The 21581-nt window shown below is 49.0% G+C and overlaps 1 protein-coding gene across 1 annotated transcript in view; it reads left to right on the top strand.

Annotated features, from left to right (window-relative positions):
- gpc3 (glypican 3) overlaps positions 1 to 21581 on the top strand; it is a 55783-nt gene that overhangs the window by 20245 nt on the left and 13957 nt on the right. The window contains 5 exon segments of the mRNA XM_049029789.1: positions 11604 to 11821; positions 11823 to 12293; positions 14089 to 14231; positions 16242 to 16367; positions 20108 to 20219. Coding sequence (XP_048885746.1) covers positions 11604 to 11821; positions 11823 to 12293; positions 14089 to 14231; positions 16242 to 16367; positions 20108 to 20219 — 1070 coding nt within the window.

Raw genomic sequence — 21581 nt, forward strand, 5'->3', positions numbered from 1 at the left:
TACCCGCGAACTTTTAATTTTGAGACAAATTCCTCCTGACACACACACGGTTGCCTGCGACAATAAATATTTTAGCATCTGTATCTTTTCTAAGGAGCAAATACAGAGATAATCTGGAGGAAGCTTTTCTGATCTCCCTTCCTGCTTTGTTTGCGATGCTGCATTTGTTCTCCTACATTTTTTCCTCTCGTTCTTCCTTGGGGGGGTAGCACACTGTCGTTTTCCTATCGTTCTTCCAAAGGGGGACCTCTGCCCTCCCAAACCCCCCTTTCTCTCCCCCCCCCCCCCTGTCCTCGTCCCCAGGGGTCAGCCGCTCTCCCCGATCATGCATCTCCCCATGGCCCTAATTGTTACTGTGTTGCATTATTAATAACGCAACAGTGGTGCTTGTCCAGCACTTTTGTCAGAAGCGATTTGCATAATTTATTTTTTAAGAGATCGTACAGTTTGAGTCAAAGCGGTTAAGGCTACGTACCCAGTTTAAAGGTTCAACAGCAGGCGCATTAAGGGGCTCGATTTGGCAACCTTTTGGGCTCGACGACATGGGGAGGCTGTAGGTAATCACACCCAGCAGAAGTCTACAGGGAACGCTGAAAATAGACAGTCTCATCGCCCGCTTGATGTTTTTATTAAACGAGTGAGCTGAATTAGAACAGATGTACCATGTTGTTATGTCACAATAGGTTAAGGTCGATTAAAGGTTTTCTCATTATGACATCATCCGGCAGCACTGTATTTCTCTGGGGGGAGGAGGGGGCAGCAGCCAATGCTGGTCTGCACTGCGTTCCCACCCAGTTCAGGTCTCTGTGTGCCTGCGCTGCGCAGATGTCGCCTTTGTATATGGTTACCGCGGCTGCCTGTACTTCTGCTGAACTCATACTTCCTCATAGATACAGATGTCTGGTAGCTATGGAAACCTGCTCCTGTTGGCTGGGCCACTGGTGTCCTGCTCTCAGAGGGGAGGGAGAATCCCAGGGCTGGCTGCGGCCCGTTCCGCCAGCCTGGTGAGGATTTATGTCCTGGAGCTGAACTTCCCAATGTTCCCCGACGTTTCAGGCACAAAGAGGAGAGGTTCATCCGTCAACTCCTGTAAAACAAATAAAAAAGAGGAAGCTTCCCTGGTCTGACAGAGTTAAGAAGAGAACATCTTTTTTCACATTTTCGATCTACACATTCTTAAATACATTCTGTGAATCCAGGCGCAAAGCAGTGTCCGTTTTCCATGCCTCTCTCTGTGCTTTAAACCTGGTCGCTTGCATGCAGGTAAAAAACACATGAGTGGCATCGGTTAAATACCAGCGGCATGTGGTGGGGGGGGGGGGGTCCTTTTAAGCTCCTCCCCAGTGTCCCAGCAGGACCACCGACGTCTCGCAAATAGATGTGTAATATCTGGGTGTGTTTTCCATTCGCTTCCTACCGCCTCCCTCTCAGTATTTTTGATGCGTGGACAGAAATAAACGTGACGTACATATTTTATCGTGCTTAATTTATTTAGCAGATGCTTTTATCCAAAGCAATGTACAATTGAGGAGACTGGGTCAGACGATCCCTGGAGTGATTCAGGGTTAAGTGCCTCATTGGTGACATCTCTCCGCCGACCCTGTGACCCTCCAATCACAGGCGCAGCATCCAAGCCTGCGGAGGCCCACACCACCACCTGTATATATGCCACCCCGTCGCCCCCAAGTTTGTCCATTAGGGTTGTTGGCTTGTCTTCTGCTGGGGCGACACTGTGGTTATTAGCAGGCCTCAGATTATTACTTGTGCTATACAGCTGCTGAATTCTCGAATCTGATTGGTCAGATGGGTGTCGATTAATTTTCCATAACCATGCACGTAGTGCCAGCCAGGCGAATCGCAGCAGTAAATCAATGTGCGATTAAAATCTTTAAATCTAACTGATGTTACTTAAAATTCCAAGCATAGAGCACAATTTAAAATCAATGGAAACTAAACTGAAATGTTTAATCACTGGCGGAAGAAAGTAATTCTACTAATAAATTTCATGTTAAATCTCGTTAACATGAAAATATGTCTTTAGGTACAAGCATGTTATCTAAATGAGTAGCAACTACGGTGTTAGTGCAGCAATCTACAAAAAGCCGGGCATTATACGTTTTCAAAAGCACAGCTGTAGAGGCTGAGAAGCAGCCGACGTGCAGCCTGTCGTGCATTAACCCTCACGTGCAGCCTGTCGTGCATTAACCCTCACGTGCAGCCTGCCGTGCATTAACCCTCACGTGCAGCCTGTCGTGCATTAACCCTCACGTGCAGCCTGTCGTGCATTAACCCTCACGTGCAGCCTGTCGTGCATTAACCCTCACGTGCAGCCTGTCGTGCATTAACCCTCACGTGCAGCCTGTCGTGCATTAACCCTCACGTACAGCCTGCTTCTACACAAACTGCACCCCCCCCGACCCCAAACTACACAATTTTGCCTCCGACAGGCCAAGGACGCCCACAGTTGCTTTGCCGCTGGCCTTTAATGCCTTTGCCCAAGTGGACTTTATTTAAGGAGCTTCGTGGACACCCGTACCCGTTTGCACATGATGCCCCGCCCCCACAATCCCAGCCCCCAACCTACTGGATTAATTAAGCCTCCTCGTCCCTTCGTCCCAGAAATCTCCAGAACACGGACCCCCTCTTTGCTGGAAGGCATCTGGGTGGCAGTGATTTTTTTGTTGGGTCTGAAAGCAGAAGGCAGGAAGAGGAGACAGAAAAGGGGGAAATGTGGGGGGGGGGGGCATGATTAGAACAGGAAATAAGGATGTTTCTAACCTTCACCAACAGAAGCACTGATCATAATTAATGTTTTGCCCAGGTGTGAAACGATGGGGGGTGGGAACACAGTTAAGATGGGGAGGGGGGGTCCAGGCAGCCTGGGGAATGGGGGAATGGGCTGTCTGGCTGGCTGCGGTCACTTGGCTATGGGGGGTGGCCCTCAAATGTAGATTACTAACTGCCTTTCACCTATTGTTTCTGATGAACAGTACACTGTCATTTCACCTGGGACGTGTTTTTTTAGATAGATGGATTACGGGGGCATGGAAAACGGGGGAGGACGATGGAAGAGGTTGGTGAAGAGGAATTGGGGGAGTTTTTTTTTCGTGTGGGGGACGGCTATGCTAATTAGCAGGTAAGAGACGAGGGCACGAGCCCGCCTGGGCTTTGATCCAAGCGCTGGCTCCGATTCGCCGGAGTCACGTGCTTCGGTGCTCGAATGTTGGCTCTGCAGGTGTGAGAAAGGTGCCTTTCATCAGTGTCACGCGTGTGCCATGCCCCCCCACCCCCCACCAAAGACTGCTTCGCATTTAATCTCTCTGATGCTTCGAAATTGAAAGAAACTTTAATTTTTCGCCGGTTTTTCTAGCTGGAGTTTTCGCAGCTGAGCCCCTCTGCAGACCTCCGCCTGGCACCGGTCGCGTTTTGCCCTTAAGCGCCGCGATACTTGCCGCCTCTCGGATCTACGGCGATGGTGTGGTTGAGGTCCAGAGAGTCTGGATAAATTCCACTCTGCACATTCTCTGTACTGGCATCCTATCTGAGCTGCTTCCTGCCTCGTGTCCCGCTCTTCCTGGGATGAGCTCCAAGCTCACCATGACCCTACGCTGCACAAGCAGTTACGGAGGATGGCAATGATCTGTTCATTAAAGCTGCCTCCTTCCTTCTCTCCTCCTTAAATGTTCTGCACTCGTCCGTTAGCTCTCTCCCGCTCTGCTCAGCCATGGTCGTGCGCTGGGGGACGGATGGGTCGAGCGCCTGCTACAGCTTTCCGGGATCGTTTTGACCCCATCCGTGTCCAGCTTAAATTCTCTTTCCCTTCTTGATGGAACTTATTTAAATTCCATTTCGGAATGATCAGTTAGGCAGAAGCCCTGCAGGTATCCGGGAAAAGTAAACGATCCACAGAACAATAAAACAGTGAAATAACTGAGTATGAAACTGTATGTAAATGATTTTACCCAGAAACAAAATAATAATAATAATTATGTGTGTGTGTGTATAATATCCATCCATCCATCCATTTTCCAAACCGCTTATCCTATTGGGTCGCGGGGGGTCCGGAGCCTATCCCGGAAGCAATGGGCACGAGGCAGGGAACAACCCAGGATGGGGGGCCAGCCCATCGCAGGGCACACTCACACACCATTCACTCAAACATGCACACCTATGGGCAATTTTGTGTATAATATATATATATATATATATATATATATATATATATATATATATATATATATATATATATATATATAAATATAAATGTATACAAATATATATGTATATAAATAGGCATATAGAGAACATTACATTCAGCGTGAGGCTCAGTGGGTTAAAATGCTGTGCATTTGGCCCCTGGAAAAGATTCTTAACCCCATTTGCTTCTGGGAATGGCTGACTGTGCTTTCTCAAAGAAATGTAAATCGCTTTGGATGAAAGAGTCTGCAAAATAAATAAAAACCTCAATTAAAGAAAAAATGTAAAAGAGGAAATGGATACATTATTGATTATTCAGTTTTTTAATTGATTGATTTATAATAAATCAGTCTTATTTTGTTTGACAAAGATGTCTCACTTCAGTTACGACAGACTGGGACAAATTCCGATGTTTTGCTCATTCCACGAGTCTCGTCTCCCAGGAGCACTGGAGGATTCTGGGATGACGGTGAGCTCAGGGCAAATTTGTTATTTTGAGGACGAGAGTCTCCCTCCCTCCCCGCGATTCCGGATAGAGGGGCGAGCGTGCGCTGCATCTCGGCGGGTCGCTTCCTCACTCGCCCGCGGCAACCAGCCTCCCCTCCGCCGTCGCGTTTGTCGGGTCAGATGCTCCTGTCTGCTCGGCTCATTGTCCGCGAGTCGATGCCAAAACGATGTGGGTGTTTACCTACCCTTGATGGCTCTGACATTTTATAAAAGGCAATTTATTTGGCGTGAAAGTAGGCAGCTCCAGGTTCGCCAGGACAGAGAGTCTTTCCTCCATCTTCTGGCTCTTCGGAGCCCCGAGAAGGCAGATAGTCTTCCTTACGACTGAGCCTCCTTCTCCAGTTTATCTTCCCTTTTTCTCTCCCTCTCTCTCCCCCTAAATCTCTCCGCTGCTCCCTCTCTTCCTCTCTGCCCACATCTGCCTCCAGAACTTCAAAAACATTTCACATCCCCCTGCTTCTCTCCCTTAAACTCAGCCTCCCGCTCGTTTTTTTTTTCTTTCTTTTTTCTTTTTTTATTTTCCTTTAAAGTTCCAACTTCAAACGGGATGGAATTTTTCTCCTTCGTCGTCGGTTCATTACTTTATTAAATGGCTGATTTATTATATATGCGGGATGTGTCTGTACCTGAAACAGCCCCGGTCAGAGGCTTGTGGCCCCCATCTCTTTCTGCAAGGGTTTGAAAGCTTTTGAATTAATATGGGGGGAGCCTGTGTATATTTTAGGGACCCTATTGTGCAGGGTGGTATAGAAGGACAAATGGCGAGAAAGACAGAAAGAGAGAGACTGGCAGCTGTGTGACTATGAAAAAAATTCCTCCTGTCTTTCATCTGCGTTCCCTCCTTCCCCACCGCCCCTCCAGTTTTGCCGCGTCCTCCTTCATCACCTTAGCGCACGTCTCCTCCTGTGAACCCGCTGGTGAGGTTTGACTCGTGATCCCTGGTCACTTGACATCTGAGGGGCCTCAGTGTGAGCCCCTCTGCTTATGTCACTGCTTCTCCCTATTGGTGAGTCCAGGTCACATGACCCCGTGCCACCCAATTACCTTCTGTGTTATATATTGTGTCTCCGTGCAGGCTTTAACATTCTGTGCTGAGTCTCTTCCTCTCCCGCTTCCCTCCCTCGTTTCCCACCTCATTTCGTCGTGCATGAGCACAGTGACAGTAAAGTTGACTTTGACTTTGAAAAGCCGACTTTGACTCACCTCGCCTCAGTGTCTCTTCGGTTACCTCTCTCTACTCTAACCATCCTGCCCTGTACTTCTTCTCCATTAATGTCTATCATCCAGCTAATAAAAGGACTTGTTAGAGAAGCTAACAGTTTTTAGTTAATTGGTTTAGATCAGTGTTTCCCAGCCTGGTCCTTGGGGACCCCCAGACAGCCCACCTTTCTGCTTCCTTCCAACTCCTGGAAAAATATGGACTTTTTAGGGCTCCCCAAGGACCGAGCTGAGAACCCTGGTTTAGATGATGCTTAAGGGTATAACAGCTGAGCCGTACGTGGGTGCTGGACCTATTGGCCCTCACGTGTCAGACTGTAACCCAGCTTTCGTCCTCGGCGGCGTGGTCTTCACACCACTTCCCCCGAGGAGTGTCCACGCGCTCCTGCGTCTTCAGGGCACTGTTCTCAGGGTGGTGTGAGGCTCCGTCAGACTTTCCAACAGCTCTGACTGATGCCACAGGGCCTGCAATGCTGCCAGTAAGGATCCAGATCCAGTCCTGAAGCTAAAAGTGCATGTTCCTCTACACCCACAAACACAGCAAGTTCTGAAAGACAGACATCAGTCCATGTAGCTCAGTGCATTAGGGCACCGTGTCTGTGATCAGGGTTGGCCAGATAATTTCATCATTTGGGCCCTGAGCAAGACCCCCAACCCCCAGTTACTCCAGGGATTGTCTGACCCCGTTTTCACGAAAAAAAAAACGTAGGTTGCTTTGGAAAAAAGCTTCTGCTAGATAAATATTGTAAAACAAAACCCTTTTTCCTCCTTTTTTTCCTCCTTTTTTTCTTAATAGATATTTTTGCTTGTTACCAGTTATCATTATATGTATATAAAATGAGTGTATCGGTAAAGTAAGCGTGCTTGTATGGAAAACATCAGAGCACATTCAGATGCGTGAGCATGTGTGTGTCATTAAGTGCAACTGTGCATGCGTGTGGCATTAGGTGTGACCGTGCATGCGTGTGGCATTAGGCGTGACCGTGCATGTGTGTGGTTGTGTATGCATGCATACAGACCGTGCCCATGCTGGTCTATGTACTCCTGAGACAGTCCTGGAGATGCCTGGACTAGTTCACTTGGGACATCTACCAGTCTGCAGGTCTGCGCAATGTTGATGATGTCTGGGGTTGACCAGCAAAGCAGTCCTCCCCAGGAATTCCTGAACCCCCCCATTCCCCAACCCCCTCAAGCTCCTGTACCTCATCAACTAGCCAATTACAGGAGTCTAATGGGACGGCACAGAATAACCTTGACCAATGGGTCGCTGACTGAAGTGAGCAAGCTATCCAGTGAACACGGTAGTGGCTGACGTGCTGCCTTCCAACCCAGGAGAAGTGGGTTTGCTATTTTTTTTTATCAGCTTTCCGGGAGGCTGGAGGTGGTACTTTGTCAGGGAAATTGATCGACTTCATTGCTTGGCTAATTTATTGATGATTGCCGTCAGGGCGGGATAATGGGGGTACGGCCTGGTGACGGATAGGCCTGGGAACAGCATCCTGTTACCCAGAATGCCTCATTATGATTCTGTTTTGCACTGACTTTAAGGGAGGAGCCAAATCCCCGAAGCGGCCAATCATGGCTTTCATTTAGTTGAGCATGCCCAATCACATCCAAGCATGCAATCCCAAGAGAACTCTGGACAGAGAGTTAGCTTAAAGCAGAATACATTGTAATGACCCAGTACATCAGTAAATTTAGTAAATCTGTCTGGGTTTCAGAGGAGTGCTTTCATCTAACTGCACTCATTGTGTCGCTCTTTTGTCTGTGGGGTGATAACTTTTCCGTTTTAACAACTGCCTGACTGCACATTTTTGCAACCCATGGTAGGTGTCTCGCTTTTATACTCTGGATATATATTTTTTTCAAGACAAAGGACCCTCTTTCATCACTTTGTCAAAGAGAACATAATATTTGTAGCTGTCGTGGGCTGATACACAGTCATTATCCAGTCAGTCTTCGGACAGATATCTGTTTACCAGGTTTCTGTCATTTATGTCTGTGAAAGTAATATTTTAGGCAACTGTGTCAGAACCCATTCAGTTCTTCAAGATTAATCAAAAAAGGAGGCTTCGCACATTCGTGTGGGTGTCAAGGCAAGGGGAAGGGCCCACCTGCCCACCTGACCACCCTACCGAAGTAAAAACATTCATTAAAGTCTCATTCTTTTAAATTTAATGTTAATGATAGTACCTCATTTAAGTGATATTACTATAGGTCAGTGAGTTTTGTTTAATGAATGAATGACAGAAAATGCAGCACCATCCATCCATCCATTATTGTAACACCAGGGTCACAGCGAAATATGGCATACCTTTCTATATAAGTATATCCAGCCGTAACCGCTGAGATACTGCTGAAAAAGCCCTTTCTATTTTTTTGATATCACGGCTCAGTGGTCTAAAGCGCTGGATTTAGGTTCAGGTCCCAGAGGAGGCGTGGGTTCAAATCCCGCCGCTGCTGTTGGGGATTGCGGTTAAACTCCTGTGCGGTTCACAGCGCTCTTCCCTAATTTAAAGAGACATTTTCTGTTTTCCCTTAAGCTGAGAACGAACTTCGCCGACATCTTTAAACAGCGCGGCCACTATAATACTGGGTGGGAGCAGATCTCTACCTTTTTGCAGATTAATGCGGCTCCCTGGCGCTAAGCGAGAGACTCAATTCCTCGCTTTTCTGACTTTGTGATACAGCAGTATGGCACTTGGCTGGGGAGTGAGACTCACGGCTTCGGAAGAAGGGTGACGAACGGTTTCTGTTATTTTGATTTTATGCTTCTATTCACATTTTATTTGTTACTGTTATAGAGCCTGTGTACCAGTAAGCGGAGGGTGTGTGTGTGTGTGTGCGTGTCGGGGGGGGGGGTGTCTGATATGCATTACGTTGTGGAGAACGATTGACCCCACAATGTGATAAAAACCTGTAATTTTAACATTGTGGGGACCATAATTTTTGGGGTCCCCACAAGGGGAAATTCAATTTTATAAAGAATCTGTGGTTGCAGTCAAAAAATCAAAAAATACCAAAAGTCTTGTATTTTGTTTGGTTACTTACGTTAAAGATTAGGGTTGGGTTGGGGTTAAGCTTGTTATTGTTGGGATTAGGGTTTTTCCCATAGAAATAAACGGATGATCCCCGCAAAGATGTGAGTACAAACGTGTGTTTGTGTGTAAACCTCTCAGGCTCCTTCCTAATGGCAGACGCATGCATGCTCTACTTGGCACAGCATGTTAACCCTAAAAAAGGTGAGGAGACACATCATTTTCTGGAGGTGCGATGGGAGCCCGTCGGGGCCTGGGAGGTAGCAGGCGGGCAGCCCACCTGTTCAAATGGCTCCTTAGTTTGGTTATTTTTACTCGGCGTATCAGAGTCGCGGTACGCTGACTTCACGCCAAAGCACGCCGATGCCTTTGGAAGGGCCTCCGCCTTGCTTTCCCTTGGTGGCGAATTGGAGTTTCTGAAGCAGTATTTCTCAGCCCAGTCCTCGGGGAACCCCAGATGGCCCATGGTTTTGCTCCCTCCCAGTTTCCTGTCAGAGATGGACTGTCTGGGAACCCCTGGGGACCAGTTTGAGGAGCTCTGAGTGACATGTTGACTGTAGGTTTGCTCCCAGTCATAGACAGATCCTGGAATCTGGAGACACTGACGCCGGGACCCGGTGTTGGAAAAGCGCTTCTGCACGATGGACGGATGGGAATTAATAAAGGGATAAGAAGACGAGTGCTGCTAGTGAAGTCACGCTCTCCCAAGATTGGAAAGCTCCTCCAGGAATTCCTGAGGGGGGGAAAGAGGAGGGAGAACGGAATGGGAGTCCGTCAGAGCCGCTACACAAGGGTCAGCCTAACGTCCAAGTCAACCTCGGTGCTGCAGGGTGATAAGATGATAAAGGCCTGGTTCTGTGCTCAGTGGAACCGTGGTTCTGTGCTGATTTCCTCTCACACATGCCTACAGCTATTTAATGTTTGTCCCCCCAGGGAATAGTAAGATTCGCGAGAAGTCTGATCTTTCTTCATTTGATTTGGGTTGACAGCCCACTTGTGCTCTCTCTTGGTTCATGCTTAGCGGACGAACCACAATCGTGACCAAATTGGTACAGTTCTTGTGGGGGTGACCCGAACCCTGTACCAACCTTTGGGAACCTACCTGGACGTTCAGACGGGCTGATGGCAGAACTGGGGTCCGCCTGGGTCACTTTGTGTGGCTTGATGTTTGTGTGTTTGTGTGTGTTTCTGTATGAAATGAGCTAATGAGCAAATGAAGAAATGCCTGACTGTATCTGTCGGTGAGCCTCTGTGAGTGGGGTGGGGTCATGCTAATTAAGACCACACCCCTAACTTCAAGAGCCCGCCCCATGTGGATATGAATGCACCTTCCCACACTTCTATAAGCCGCACCCCTCCTTCCTGTCTGAGTGACTCACGTGGTCATGTGACCTTGCCTCAGTCCAATGACTGTTGTTTTTCTCTAGAGCATCCAAAACTCCTTTCACCTCTGCAACAGGCCACTGTTACACTACTGACAGGAGGAAACTGGTTACTTGTACACGTTTATATTTCTGTGTTTTTGTGCTGATTTTCATTTATGTGAGTGTATGATTGTGTTTGGGGTGTATCTGTGTTAGTTTTTTAAGGGCTGGATTTATACGCATCTCACATCTGCGTAGAGCACTGCGCATGTGCTGTGGACTGTCACTGTTTGTGTGTGTGTTTGCGTGTGTGTTTATGTGTGTGTGTGTGTGTGTGTGCATGTGTGTGTTTATGTGTGTGTGTGTGTGTGTGTGCATGTGTGTGTGCGCGTGCCGGTCCCTGGTTCCTTCCCCCACAGTGACAGCAGTAGATTAGCCACCGGTGACAGGCTGCCCCAGGCTCTGTCGGACACGGAGCGATAAGCCCCTCGTCTGGCCGTCGGTCAGGCAGAGCATGTGGGCTTCTCTGTGGCGATGCCCGAGTGCCCATTGCTGCTCTCTGGCTAACGCAAGTAGCTGCATGAATGAGCTAGCGATGGAGTGTGACCTCTGACCCCTAGGCCCCTCCCCTTACCTTCAGCTCGTGCCTCTTCGCAGTTCTTGCTCCCAGTAAGTCAGCGTCTAAAATCACTGCCTCAATTCCCCTGGTTTTTCCCTCCATGCAACTTACTGAAGCATTTTCATTTTTCTTGGGATTAGTCTGTTATTTTTTTGTCTTTTTCCACAAGCCTCTCTGGTCCATAGCGCCCCAGATCAGTGTTTAACCACTTCTTTTAAATTCTCAACAGCCTCCCAACACGCCTCTCCGATTTCAGAAGGTCACATGGAGGCCGGCATTTAATGGCGGTCTTTACTCAGCGCCCCAAACCCCATAATCTCAAACAGAAGTGCGAATTAGCGGGATTTTATCGGTGTGCTGTACACTTCACTTGCCCTAATTAGTATTTTGAGCGGCTTCAAGGCGATTAATCTGTTTGTTCTCTATGGTAGTTATGTGGCCTCCTTTCACTAAGGGAGTATCAGGTACAGACCTGGCCTGGGGAATTGGGTTTGTGTCTGTAGAGTTCTGGTTCAGAGCCCAGCTGTTGTGCGGCTGATAAATGTCTCCCTTAGCCACCGTGAACGAAGCACAGCAAGCAGGTTTGGATAAAAAGGGTCTGATAAGTGTAAAAAAAATGACGCGTGATTAATCTTTGCCTCGCCACTCTTTTCTCTGCAGAGGCCTTTGAGATGGTGCTTCGCCACGGCCATAACTCCACCCAGACCATGCTGAGGGCGGAGTTTCCCAGCTTTGGGGGCGGGACCAACACAGCGGTTGGGCAGCTCTTCCTGGACATCTCCTTCTACAGCATGGGCTCAGACGCCAATGTGGATGATATGGTGACGGCCTTCTTCAGCCGGCTGTTCCCGGCGACCTATAGACGCCTCCTAGGGGGCGGGGACCAGCACAGCAGTCTTGGAGGAGTGCCTGCGAGGCGCCTGGGTGCAGACCGGGGCTTTTGGCTCCTACCCCAAGCTGATGATGACGCGGCTGGCGCGCTCATTGCCGGCCACCCGCACCTTTCTGCAGGCGCTCAACCTGGGCATCGAGGTGGTAAACACCACGCAGCACCTGCGGCCCGGCCGGGACTGCGCCCGTGCCCTGCTCCGCCTCTGGCTCTGCCCCCGCTGTCTGGGGCTGTCCTTGGCCCCACCCTGCCCCACCCTCTGCCCCACCCTCATGCAGGGGTGCCTCGGGGGGGCAGCCCAGGTGCAGCCCCACTGGGAGGCCTACCTGGAGGGGCTGGCGGCTCTGGCGAAGGCCATGCGGAGTGAGCGGGACGCGGAGGAGGCGGTGCTACGGCTGCATGCGGTTGTGCGGCTGGCACTGCGTCATGCGCTGTCCTCGCGCAGCCGCCTGCTAACTGCGGTGAGTCTGCGCGCTCGTCTGTCATACTGCGCTATACGCCCTCTCTCTTTGACACACTCACACTGACAGCACGGTGTTACTGCCCTCCCAGACCCTGTATGCTGGGAATCTGTTCCCAGGTCAGTGAAACCCGACTCCAGCCATGCTCAAGCCGCAGAACAGGAGCCATGGGGGCGGGGGGGGGGGTGCTGTAATTAATTATTTATGCTGTCCGCTGTGGCCATTGTGGCGCGGCTTTCTGTCTGTTTAAGATTTTGCTGAACTTTTCACTTCCCAGTTTTCCGGAACATTCCTGGGACATCATTTATTAACGTTGCATGGTTAGCCCGTGTGTGTGTCTGTGTGTCTGTCTGTTTGTTTGTGTGTCCGAGTGTGAACAGAGTCACACTCCCTGTGCTTCTCTCTCTCTCTCTCCCAGTGCAGTACCCTGTGTGTGTGTGTGTGTGTGTGTGTGTGTGTGTGTGTGTGTGTGTGCAGGTTGGACGTTGATTAGCATCGTATCTCTTCTTCAAAGGCTCTGTGACAAAGTTGTAAGGCCCCCCCCACCCGCAATGTGTGTCCTCTCTTGTCAGTCTCTCCTCTTAGACTCTCCTCTTAGACTCTCCTGTCAGACTCTCCTGTTAGACTCTCCTATCAGACTCCCCTCTAAGACTCCCCTCTAAGACTCCCCTCTCAGACTCTCCTGTTAGGCTCTCCTGTCAGACTCCCCTCTCAGACTCTCCTGTTAGACTCTCCTGTCAGACTCCCTTCTCAGACTCTCCTGTTAGACTCTCATCTTAGATTTTTCTCAGATTCTCCTCTCAGACTCGTACCCTTTGGACACAGGTTAGTATCAGGAAGGACTGACGCTCTGCTGGAGGCTGGTACTGAATGAGACAGGGCTCTGATGCCTGTCAGGCAGTACGGCTGGGTGGCTGCAGATGCGCGCAACGGTTTGTGATGAAGATGATGAAGAATACCATCCCAGTTCTGTTACACATCAGTATTCAGCACCCAGCTCCCCACTATACTCACTTAGGGGGACACTGGCCACAATTAGCTACTAACATTTGGAGTTAGAATTAAACCACGAATCCAAACCCCCCAGGGGAAATTAAACCTCAGGCACATCCTTAAACCGCAAGCAAAACATTAACAGGCATTTGCATTTTTATTGCACCTGAAAGAATGTCTCGCTTCTATTATCTGAGACACAGAGATTTTTATTATTATTGTGCCGTCCTGGAGAAAAACAATACAAGCTGTCTGAAGGAAGACGAATTGCAGCTCATTTACGTGTTTGTGTTGGTGGTGGTGGTGGGGGGGTCACGCAGAAAGACGAGGCGGGTGCTGATTTAGATGTACGCTGCGACTTCTCGTCTCCAGTAGAGAATCCTCACCCTCTTAAAAAAAAAAACAGACAGGAGAGGGGAGAGAGCGGAGAAGGGTGACAAGATGGGTACAGCTGTGTCTCTCAGTGAGATTTATTTTGCGGTTTGTTTTATGACCAAATTGAAGAGCAAGTTTCCAAAACTCGCTCAGTCCACGGGACACATTTTTGGGAAAATTTCTGTGGATGTTGTGAGCAAATTTAACGAAGTTCTTCATTGGATTTCATGAGGACTGAATGAGTTTTGGTTCCCGATACTGAAACATATGATGAGGAAACCTGATTTCAACAAAAAAAAAATTTTTTGGAGTTTTGGAAATTTGCTCTCTGATTCCGTTTTGCAGTGTGTTAAAGAGTATGGATTTAAGTGTGTGACGCTGTGCTATCAGTGTGTCAGAGTGCTTCTCTCCCACACACTCTCTGCAGGTGAATGCCATGTGCACCCGTACCACTCACCGTGTGTCTCGCTCAGCATCGACCCCTGCTGACCGCAGCCCCCCCACTCCTGACCGACACGCGCTGCAGCCCGTGCCCTTTAACCCGGAAGAGACCCTGGCTGGCCGCCGCAGGTTTGCATGGGGGTGGAGGGAGGGGGGGTGATGAGGATCGCACACCATTTGATGGAGCATCAATTTGCTTAAGAGAAAGAGCAGAAATGAAGAGCAACTCCCCGCCCCCCCCGGCACCCTTAATGCAACACCCATGTGACTTGTGGGATTCGGGGGTTACGGCTCTGGGTTGCCATGTTACAGTAGGGGTGGGTCTAAGGCCTTGTAATACTCCTGCTATTACCGTTATTTGTTTTCCCTCTGAAAGGCGCTAAAACTCCCAGGGTAGCCTGTGTAATACAGCTGCTTTGCCTGTGAAAGGGCCGTTTAATCTCACATCGCTTAGAAATGTGACAATGAAACAGCGGGGAGGCTAACAGGCTGCGGAGGCGAGCGGGTGTCGACGCGTCTGAGCGCATTACAGTATCGCTGCGAACGTGTGGGGGGGGATTCGTGTGACCGCGTGTGTGTGCGTGACCCCGAGCAATCGCACAGGTCAGCTCTTTAAGTGTGACCACAGCTGCTGTGTCTGTCCCCCGTGGCCGACGCTTTTGCATGCGTTCGTGGGGGGGGGGGGGGGGGCGGTAACAAGGGGGCAGATGGATGGGGAGCCGGCCCCGGGCCAGCCGGGGATAAAAAGCTCGCCTGCTGTTTAATGCGACTCCTACACTCCGGTGTGCATCTGCCCGCTAATGCCCCGTATCCGTGGGCACCGGACAGACCTTCCGTGTTTACGGAAGCGATGATCCACTGGCCCCCTTCCTAGTGCCCGAGTCATATATGACGAGTTCCTTGGCGACGTTCTTTGCTTTCAGAGAGGAGAGCTCTCTCCAGATCCTGCTAGATCAGACCCCGGCGTGATGGCCCATGTCACACGGTGTCGGCTGTGGGGTATCGATCGCTGCCTTCGCTCCGTGTGATTGTTTACGTGGCGAGTATCACGCACTTGGCCACACACGCAGATGGGACCCTGCCAGGCATTGCACGTTTCCTGTTGCTCCGTTACCAGGGAGAACAGAGACAGTGACATTTTGCCACATTGCCCGTCGGACCTTGTAGGCATGACAGGTGGCTTGGGAGGTGGGCACATCGCTCTCTTTGCTGCTCTAGTCGGGCTGAATTCCCTGGCACCGGTTGTGTTTCTGTGCGCGCCAAGTCAACACGAGCCTCACGAGGAAAATCATATCTGTGCCATGCAGAAAAAAAAGTACAAATTGTCTGTTTAGTTGGAGCTTTTTACATTTTTTTTTGCTTTCCTCCCCATGGTGTGTGACTCAGCAGGATATCCAATCAGGTTTGTGATCGGAAGGTCACTGGTTTGTATCCTGTGGTTGGCAGAGTAGTCACATCACCACTGGGCCCTTGATCAAGGCCCCGAACCCGCCAGATAAATGACTGATTCTGCACTCTGACCCCTAAGCTTTGCTCTCCTCTGGGTATGATATAAAGCAGCAAATGAGATTTCCAAAAACTTATTTCTATAATAAAATGGCAGACATACCTGCACTGATTTATAGGATGCTTTTATCTACGGTGATGTCCATTTGGGAAAGCAGGGTCAGATGGTCCCTGAGCACTGGGGGGTCAAGGGCCTTGCTTAAGGGCCCAATGGTAAGAATCACTCTACTGACCCTGGGATTTGAACCAGCGAGCTTCCGGTCACAGGTACAGCACTCTAACCCACTGAGCCATACACCGCCCCCTGTTTTTGCACCTTCCCTCCATTTCCTCTTCTGACTTTAACTCTCCTTTCTTTTCTCCGTACCTCCCTCGCTCTTCCTCCTCCTTTCACTTTTCTTTTCTCCTCACTTCCCTTGCTTTTCTTCTTTCTTTCACTTTTTTCTTTTCTCCGCACCTCCTTTGCTCTTCTCCTTCCTTTCGCTTTTCTTTTCTCCACACCTCCCTCGCTCTTCCTCTTCCTTCCTTTTCACTTTCCTCCACACCTCCCTCGCTCTTCTCCTTCCTTTCTCTATTCTTTTCTCCGCACCTCCCTCGCTCCTGTTCTTCCTTTCCTTCACCCCTCCATCACAGGGAATTCATTGCCAGCCTGCAGGGCTTTAAGACCTTCTATGGCAGCCTGGGGGAGACACTGTGCAGCAAGGAGACCCCGGCACTCAACGGCTCCCACTGCTGGAACGGTCAAGAAATGACAGCCAGGTAAGTCCTTCTGCTGACAGCAGTTTATAATATTCATGACCGAAGGTATAAAACAGATTTTTAAAGAACATAAGATTCTATATGGGTAAATGTTAAAGAGTATGGCAGAACACGTCCAGATGTCATCTCCAGGTTGGGACATTATTGACTTGAGGCAATACCACAACCTGCCACCGGGGGGACATCGCTCGTTTTCACCTCCTTGAGCAATGCTGCGGCTCAGTAGTGAAGTGAAGTTAAACAGAGTATGGAAATGATTTACTGCTTCCCTGGGGGTGGGTGGGACCAGCACAGGTTAATTAGGAACCACGGAGAGAATAAAAGTGGACGGGGCAGAGTGAAGGAGACCCCCCCACACACCCTGAACAGCTCTCAATGTCATCCGTAGCCTGGAGAGGGGCAGAGCTGACTGTGCTTCTGCCGACACGCTGATCCAGGCTGCATTCAGTTCTTCTGTTTAACTCGTTCGAACGGCAGGGAGCTTCTGCTTTTCATAGCGCGTATCTAAACATCAGCAGAATCAGCCTTTGGTGGTTTATTTCTTTATTTTGGTGAGATTTATCCTTATAAGCCCTACAGTAACGTGTCCTGTCCACATCTACACACACAGCTCATCTTTACCCATGCAGACGGCTGCGTGTTTAACAAAAGCAACTACTGAGATGTGGCAAAAACTGCTCTTGTACCCTGAATCTGGCCACCCCAGCTCAGCTATTTCAGTATATATGCAGTTTTGTGATGGGTTACAGCAAACTGCTAGCGTTTTCAGCTGCTAGGGATAAAGCTGTTTGCTAAGGTAATGCACTTATGCTGTTTTTGCCTACCATACACTTATGCATGTGTTTTCATTTCTGCCTAACTCCCCTACATTCCTGCCTGTCTCGATCCCCCTGTTTCATCCCCTGTACCATCCTCGCCCCTTTCCAGTCCATCTCACTGGCATCCAGCATTTTATTGTAGTGGTTCCTGCCTCAAATCTGGGTCAAAAACAGCACATGGGACTCCAAAACTGTTCGCCTGGTGCTGTAAAAAAATGGTACCGATTTCCAGCCCCATCTCTGAGCGGGAAAGAGGGATGATTAGGATTTTATTCATTTTCCAATTTAATTATAAAATGCATGCGAAAAAAAACCTCATCTCCACCTGTTCTCACCTTCGATTTGGGAGATGAGCAGAAGCTCTGCGTATCTTGAAACGTTGCCCTCAATGTTCGACGCATAAATTATATATAAGCAGCGGGGTCCGACGCGATTCAGTGGCAGGCAGGTAATAAATGAATGCCAACATCTGCAACGCAGAGTAAATTAAGGAGCTGCAGCGGACTGCGATCACTGGGATGCGGCGCTGCCCGATTTGGCCGGGGGGGTGGTGGTCTGATGAACCAGATTCACGGTAATTTCACCTGGGGCTGATCAGTCTCTGTCAGGGGCTCGTTATACACCGTGAACGTGATGCTTGGTCGATGTAGGTTAACGCTGGTGAAGAAATTAAGAATTACTGTGGATGTAGAGCAAGGGTGACAGTCAGCCGGTACTGTACTATATGCAGATGGGAGAGCGGGCGGAGTTGAAGCGAACCCCGACAGCCCTCGAAAGGACAAAGCAGGGAAAGGACATTTCATTTATTTCCCCGTCACTTTTGTTTAATCAATATTTCTAACCTCCCTGCTCGATTGATTGCGCGTCACCACACTATTACTGCGATAATTAACATTAGAAAGGTGTTCTGATGTGAAAGTAATAAGACGAATAAATAACTGGCAGAGGCAGCTCGCTTGATGGAGTAGCGAGACGCGATGGCGAATAATTACCTCTGCTGGGGTGTGGAGCGGGCGCTCTGCGGATACGGCCGCAGGAAGTATTGGCAACTCCGTAAAAAAGTACATTTTTACACTTTTAAAAAGAGTGGAACAATCAACAGAAGGAAATACAGTGCTAGAGTCAATAAGAAGTACTTACTGTGTCTATCAAAGTAAGTAATACTCAGTATATAGACTAGATACAGCTTTTGTTAAGACAGTATAGTCAAAATAGACTTGGTACTCTTCCTGTAAGTGCCCCCCTGTGATATCAGTGAATACTGATAGTGAAACCACTGCTGCTGTGGGTCAGAGGGAATGTGCTTACAAACGGGATAATTAAGTATTGATACTGTCAGGGTGCAAGGGAAGTTGTACTCAGCTAGTGAAAGTACTCATACTGTTAGTGAGTCCTGCTTACTTCCATAAGAGTACTTCTTATGTTAGTGCAAGTATAGGTATCAGTACTGTAGCGAATAATGCTGTGCTCTGGGAGAGCTGTACTAATGTTTACTGTACCTCTCTGTCTGTGTCTTAATGCTGTGTAATAATGTAATAATAATGTAATAATGTTTTAAAATGTCATGTCTATCCATCCATCCATCCATTTTCCAAACCGCTTATCCTAATGGGTCGCGGGGGGTCCGGAGCCTATCCCGGAAGCAATGGGCACGAGGCAGGGAACAACCCAGGATGGGGGGCCAGCCCATCGCAGGGCATGTCATGTCTATATTATGTTTATATGTTTTAGTATTTATTGTATGTTTATTACTAATTTTTCCTTTGCACTATGACCACCGTGAACGATATTTAAATGTATGACTCCACGCATCATATATCTGACTTTGATTCACAGCCAGTATAAGTACTGATACAGTTAGTGAGTACTGCTATCTCACCAGCCTGACTCTTCCTCTCTGTGCATCAGAACTAATTAGATTTTAATTGAGAATAATTAGCTGAAACGAGAGCGCTGAAGGCGTCACAGACTGGACCCTGTGTTGTCAGTCACCTGCAGAGTCTGGGAGCCCAGTGACGACGGAGCGGCACGCACACAAATATGCACGCAGCATGCCGCCCCCTAATGTTCACTTCCTGCACTCGCCAGGCTAATCCCATCTCCCAGTGGACAAATCTGTTATTCTGTCCGGGATCTTGCTGTCATTTTGACAGCGTGTGCGGGTTTGCTTTGTGCGTGCGCACGCACGTGTGTGTGTGGTCCAGATATACGTTACATTTTGGGGACCAGATTTAATAAAAAAATCTTTGACTGCAATTTAAAAATGACAAAAGTCTCATATTTTGTTTGGTTAGTTATGGTTAAGGTTAGGGCTGGGTAGGGGTTAAGGTTGTCATGTTGAGATTAGAGTTTTCCCCATAGAAATGAATGGAGAATCCCCACAAAGATATAATTACAAACCTGTGTGTGTGTGTGTATGCGTGTGTGTGTGTCCATGTCCCTCCACTGATGTATCGTTCCCCAGCTATACCCGAAAGGGATGCCAAGTGCCCCACCTCTCTGCTGAGTGATTTGTTTGTTCCTGTTTGGCGCCTGGTAGATTTCATCGATTTCGTGCCAGGAGTCTCATAGAGGACAGATATCAGGGATTCCAGTGGGTTGGTTTGGCGCGGGCTAAGCCGAATGATACTTCTGTACTGCTTATTTTTTTTATTGAAAAGGTGTCATGGACACATCTTTTAGTTACTAAAGGATTTGGTTCTTCGCGGAGATTTCTTTAAATTCTTCACTTCACCACTGGGTGGCAATATAACTGCAGTTTAGCAGCATTTATCACCTAGCAGTTAACAGAAGACCAGTGAAGTAACTGGGTACTGATGTCATGACGGTGAGTCGTTATCCCCACCAGTGATGTGAAGATCAGGTTGCTTCCTGACAGGCTCTTTCTCCGTCTGTCTGCTTGTCCACTTCCATCTGCCTCAGGCTATCTGGCTCGGGAGGGAAGCGTGCCCAGCAGAACAGCCCCGAACCCAAGCAAAAGGCCCCTGAGCCAGTGATCAGCCAGATCATCGACAAACTGAAGCACATCAACCAGGTTAGTGGGTGGCGGCGGGGGGGGGGGCATCTGTGCACACGGTCCCACGACGCTGATAATCAGAAGCGGCTCATGCAGGCAGCTGAATAAAGCAGTTCAGTGACTCTATGACAGGTACACGCCAGCGAGGAGCACAGCGCTCAGTGCCTTAGCCAGCGGCCCTGTTGCAGTCTTTTATCATCACCATGGGGGCTGCGGCTTCCACAGTAATGTTGTTGCCTCGCTCACCTGAGGGTGGTCTACACCTCCCCTGCAGGGTCACAGGGTAGGACTTGGGAATCTTCCAGTTTTTTTGCCCACCCAGCCAGCTGCTGAGTCTGTTTATTTTAACGGCGAGTTCGTCTGCGATGGGAACGGGAGAAGTGACAATAAACAGTTGCAGTCTTTTAAAAAGACCTGGCTACCGATACAAGTGAGGAAGATTCATATAGATGAAGCATCTGGTGTAAAATAAGACTGCTGTCATGTCCTCTCTAACTTGTTCATATTCCTGCATTTGTTTGTTTAAAATATACACTTGCATCGTTTGCGACAGATGCAACATAAAAGCAAATAGTAGTTTTTTTGAGACCTCGTTTTCTGTTTTTACAGGGCGTCTGGGCTCTTTGCCCCCCCCGTGTTCATTCACAGGATTGTCACGCCACTCGCCAAATGACCAGGCTGTCAGCCTGGATATCGTTTTGTGCATGATTGTCCCCTCAGTGGTCGCTTGCATTTGTTGTTACATTCAGTTATCTCAAGCGAACCGTTGTGACTTTGAACTAAGGGCAGTGATTTGGAAGCTTGAGGGGTGATTTGGAACCTTGGTCATTGATTTGGAACCTTGGATCGCCGGCTGATTAGTTTGGACGGTTCTTCTTAGGGTCAGTGCCAATGTTTGTGTTCTCTGGAATGTCATTGTGCCTGGTCGCTTCAAGCTGTGAAAGCGAGTCTGTTAGTGACCCATCGGAATTTTTCCTCACACCTGTGGATAGAGGCTGTTACAGCCATGGGTTTATATACAGAGACCAGGAGAGAGATGGATAAGCAGAGAGGAGAAAGGCAGGGGGGCTCATGTAACTGAGTTTGTTGCCACCCCCCCCCACCCCCCCACGTCTGTGTTTAACTGTGTATGACAGAACCCAGTACCAGTTCCCCCTCCCCACCACAAACCCCCACAGGACCCCTCCCAACAATCCCCCACAGCTTCCTGTCCTAATTAAATCCAGGACTTGGGAAAGTTCTGCAGGTGGGAAAGGAATTCAGGTTGAAAAGTAAAGCAGATGTGCGGACTCTTCCCCGTACATTCCAGCACGCGCCGGCACCCTGGCAGCCCCCCGCTCCGTGCCCACCGTACACGTCTGTGTGCGATACGTGGCTGCA

The sequence above is a fragment of the Brienomyrus brachyistius genome, chromosome 10 (genome assembly GCF_023856365.1).
Source record: "Brienomyrus brachyistius isolate T26 chromosome 10, BBRACH_0.4, whole genome shotgun sequence".
In the NCBI taxonomy this organism is placed as follows: domain Eukaryota; kingdom Metazoa; phylum Chordata; class Actinopteri; order Osteoglossiformes; family Mormyridae; genus Brienomyrus; species Brienomyrus brachyistius.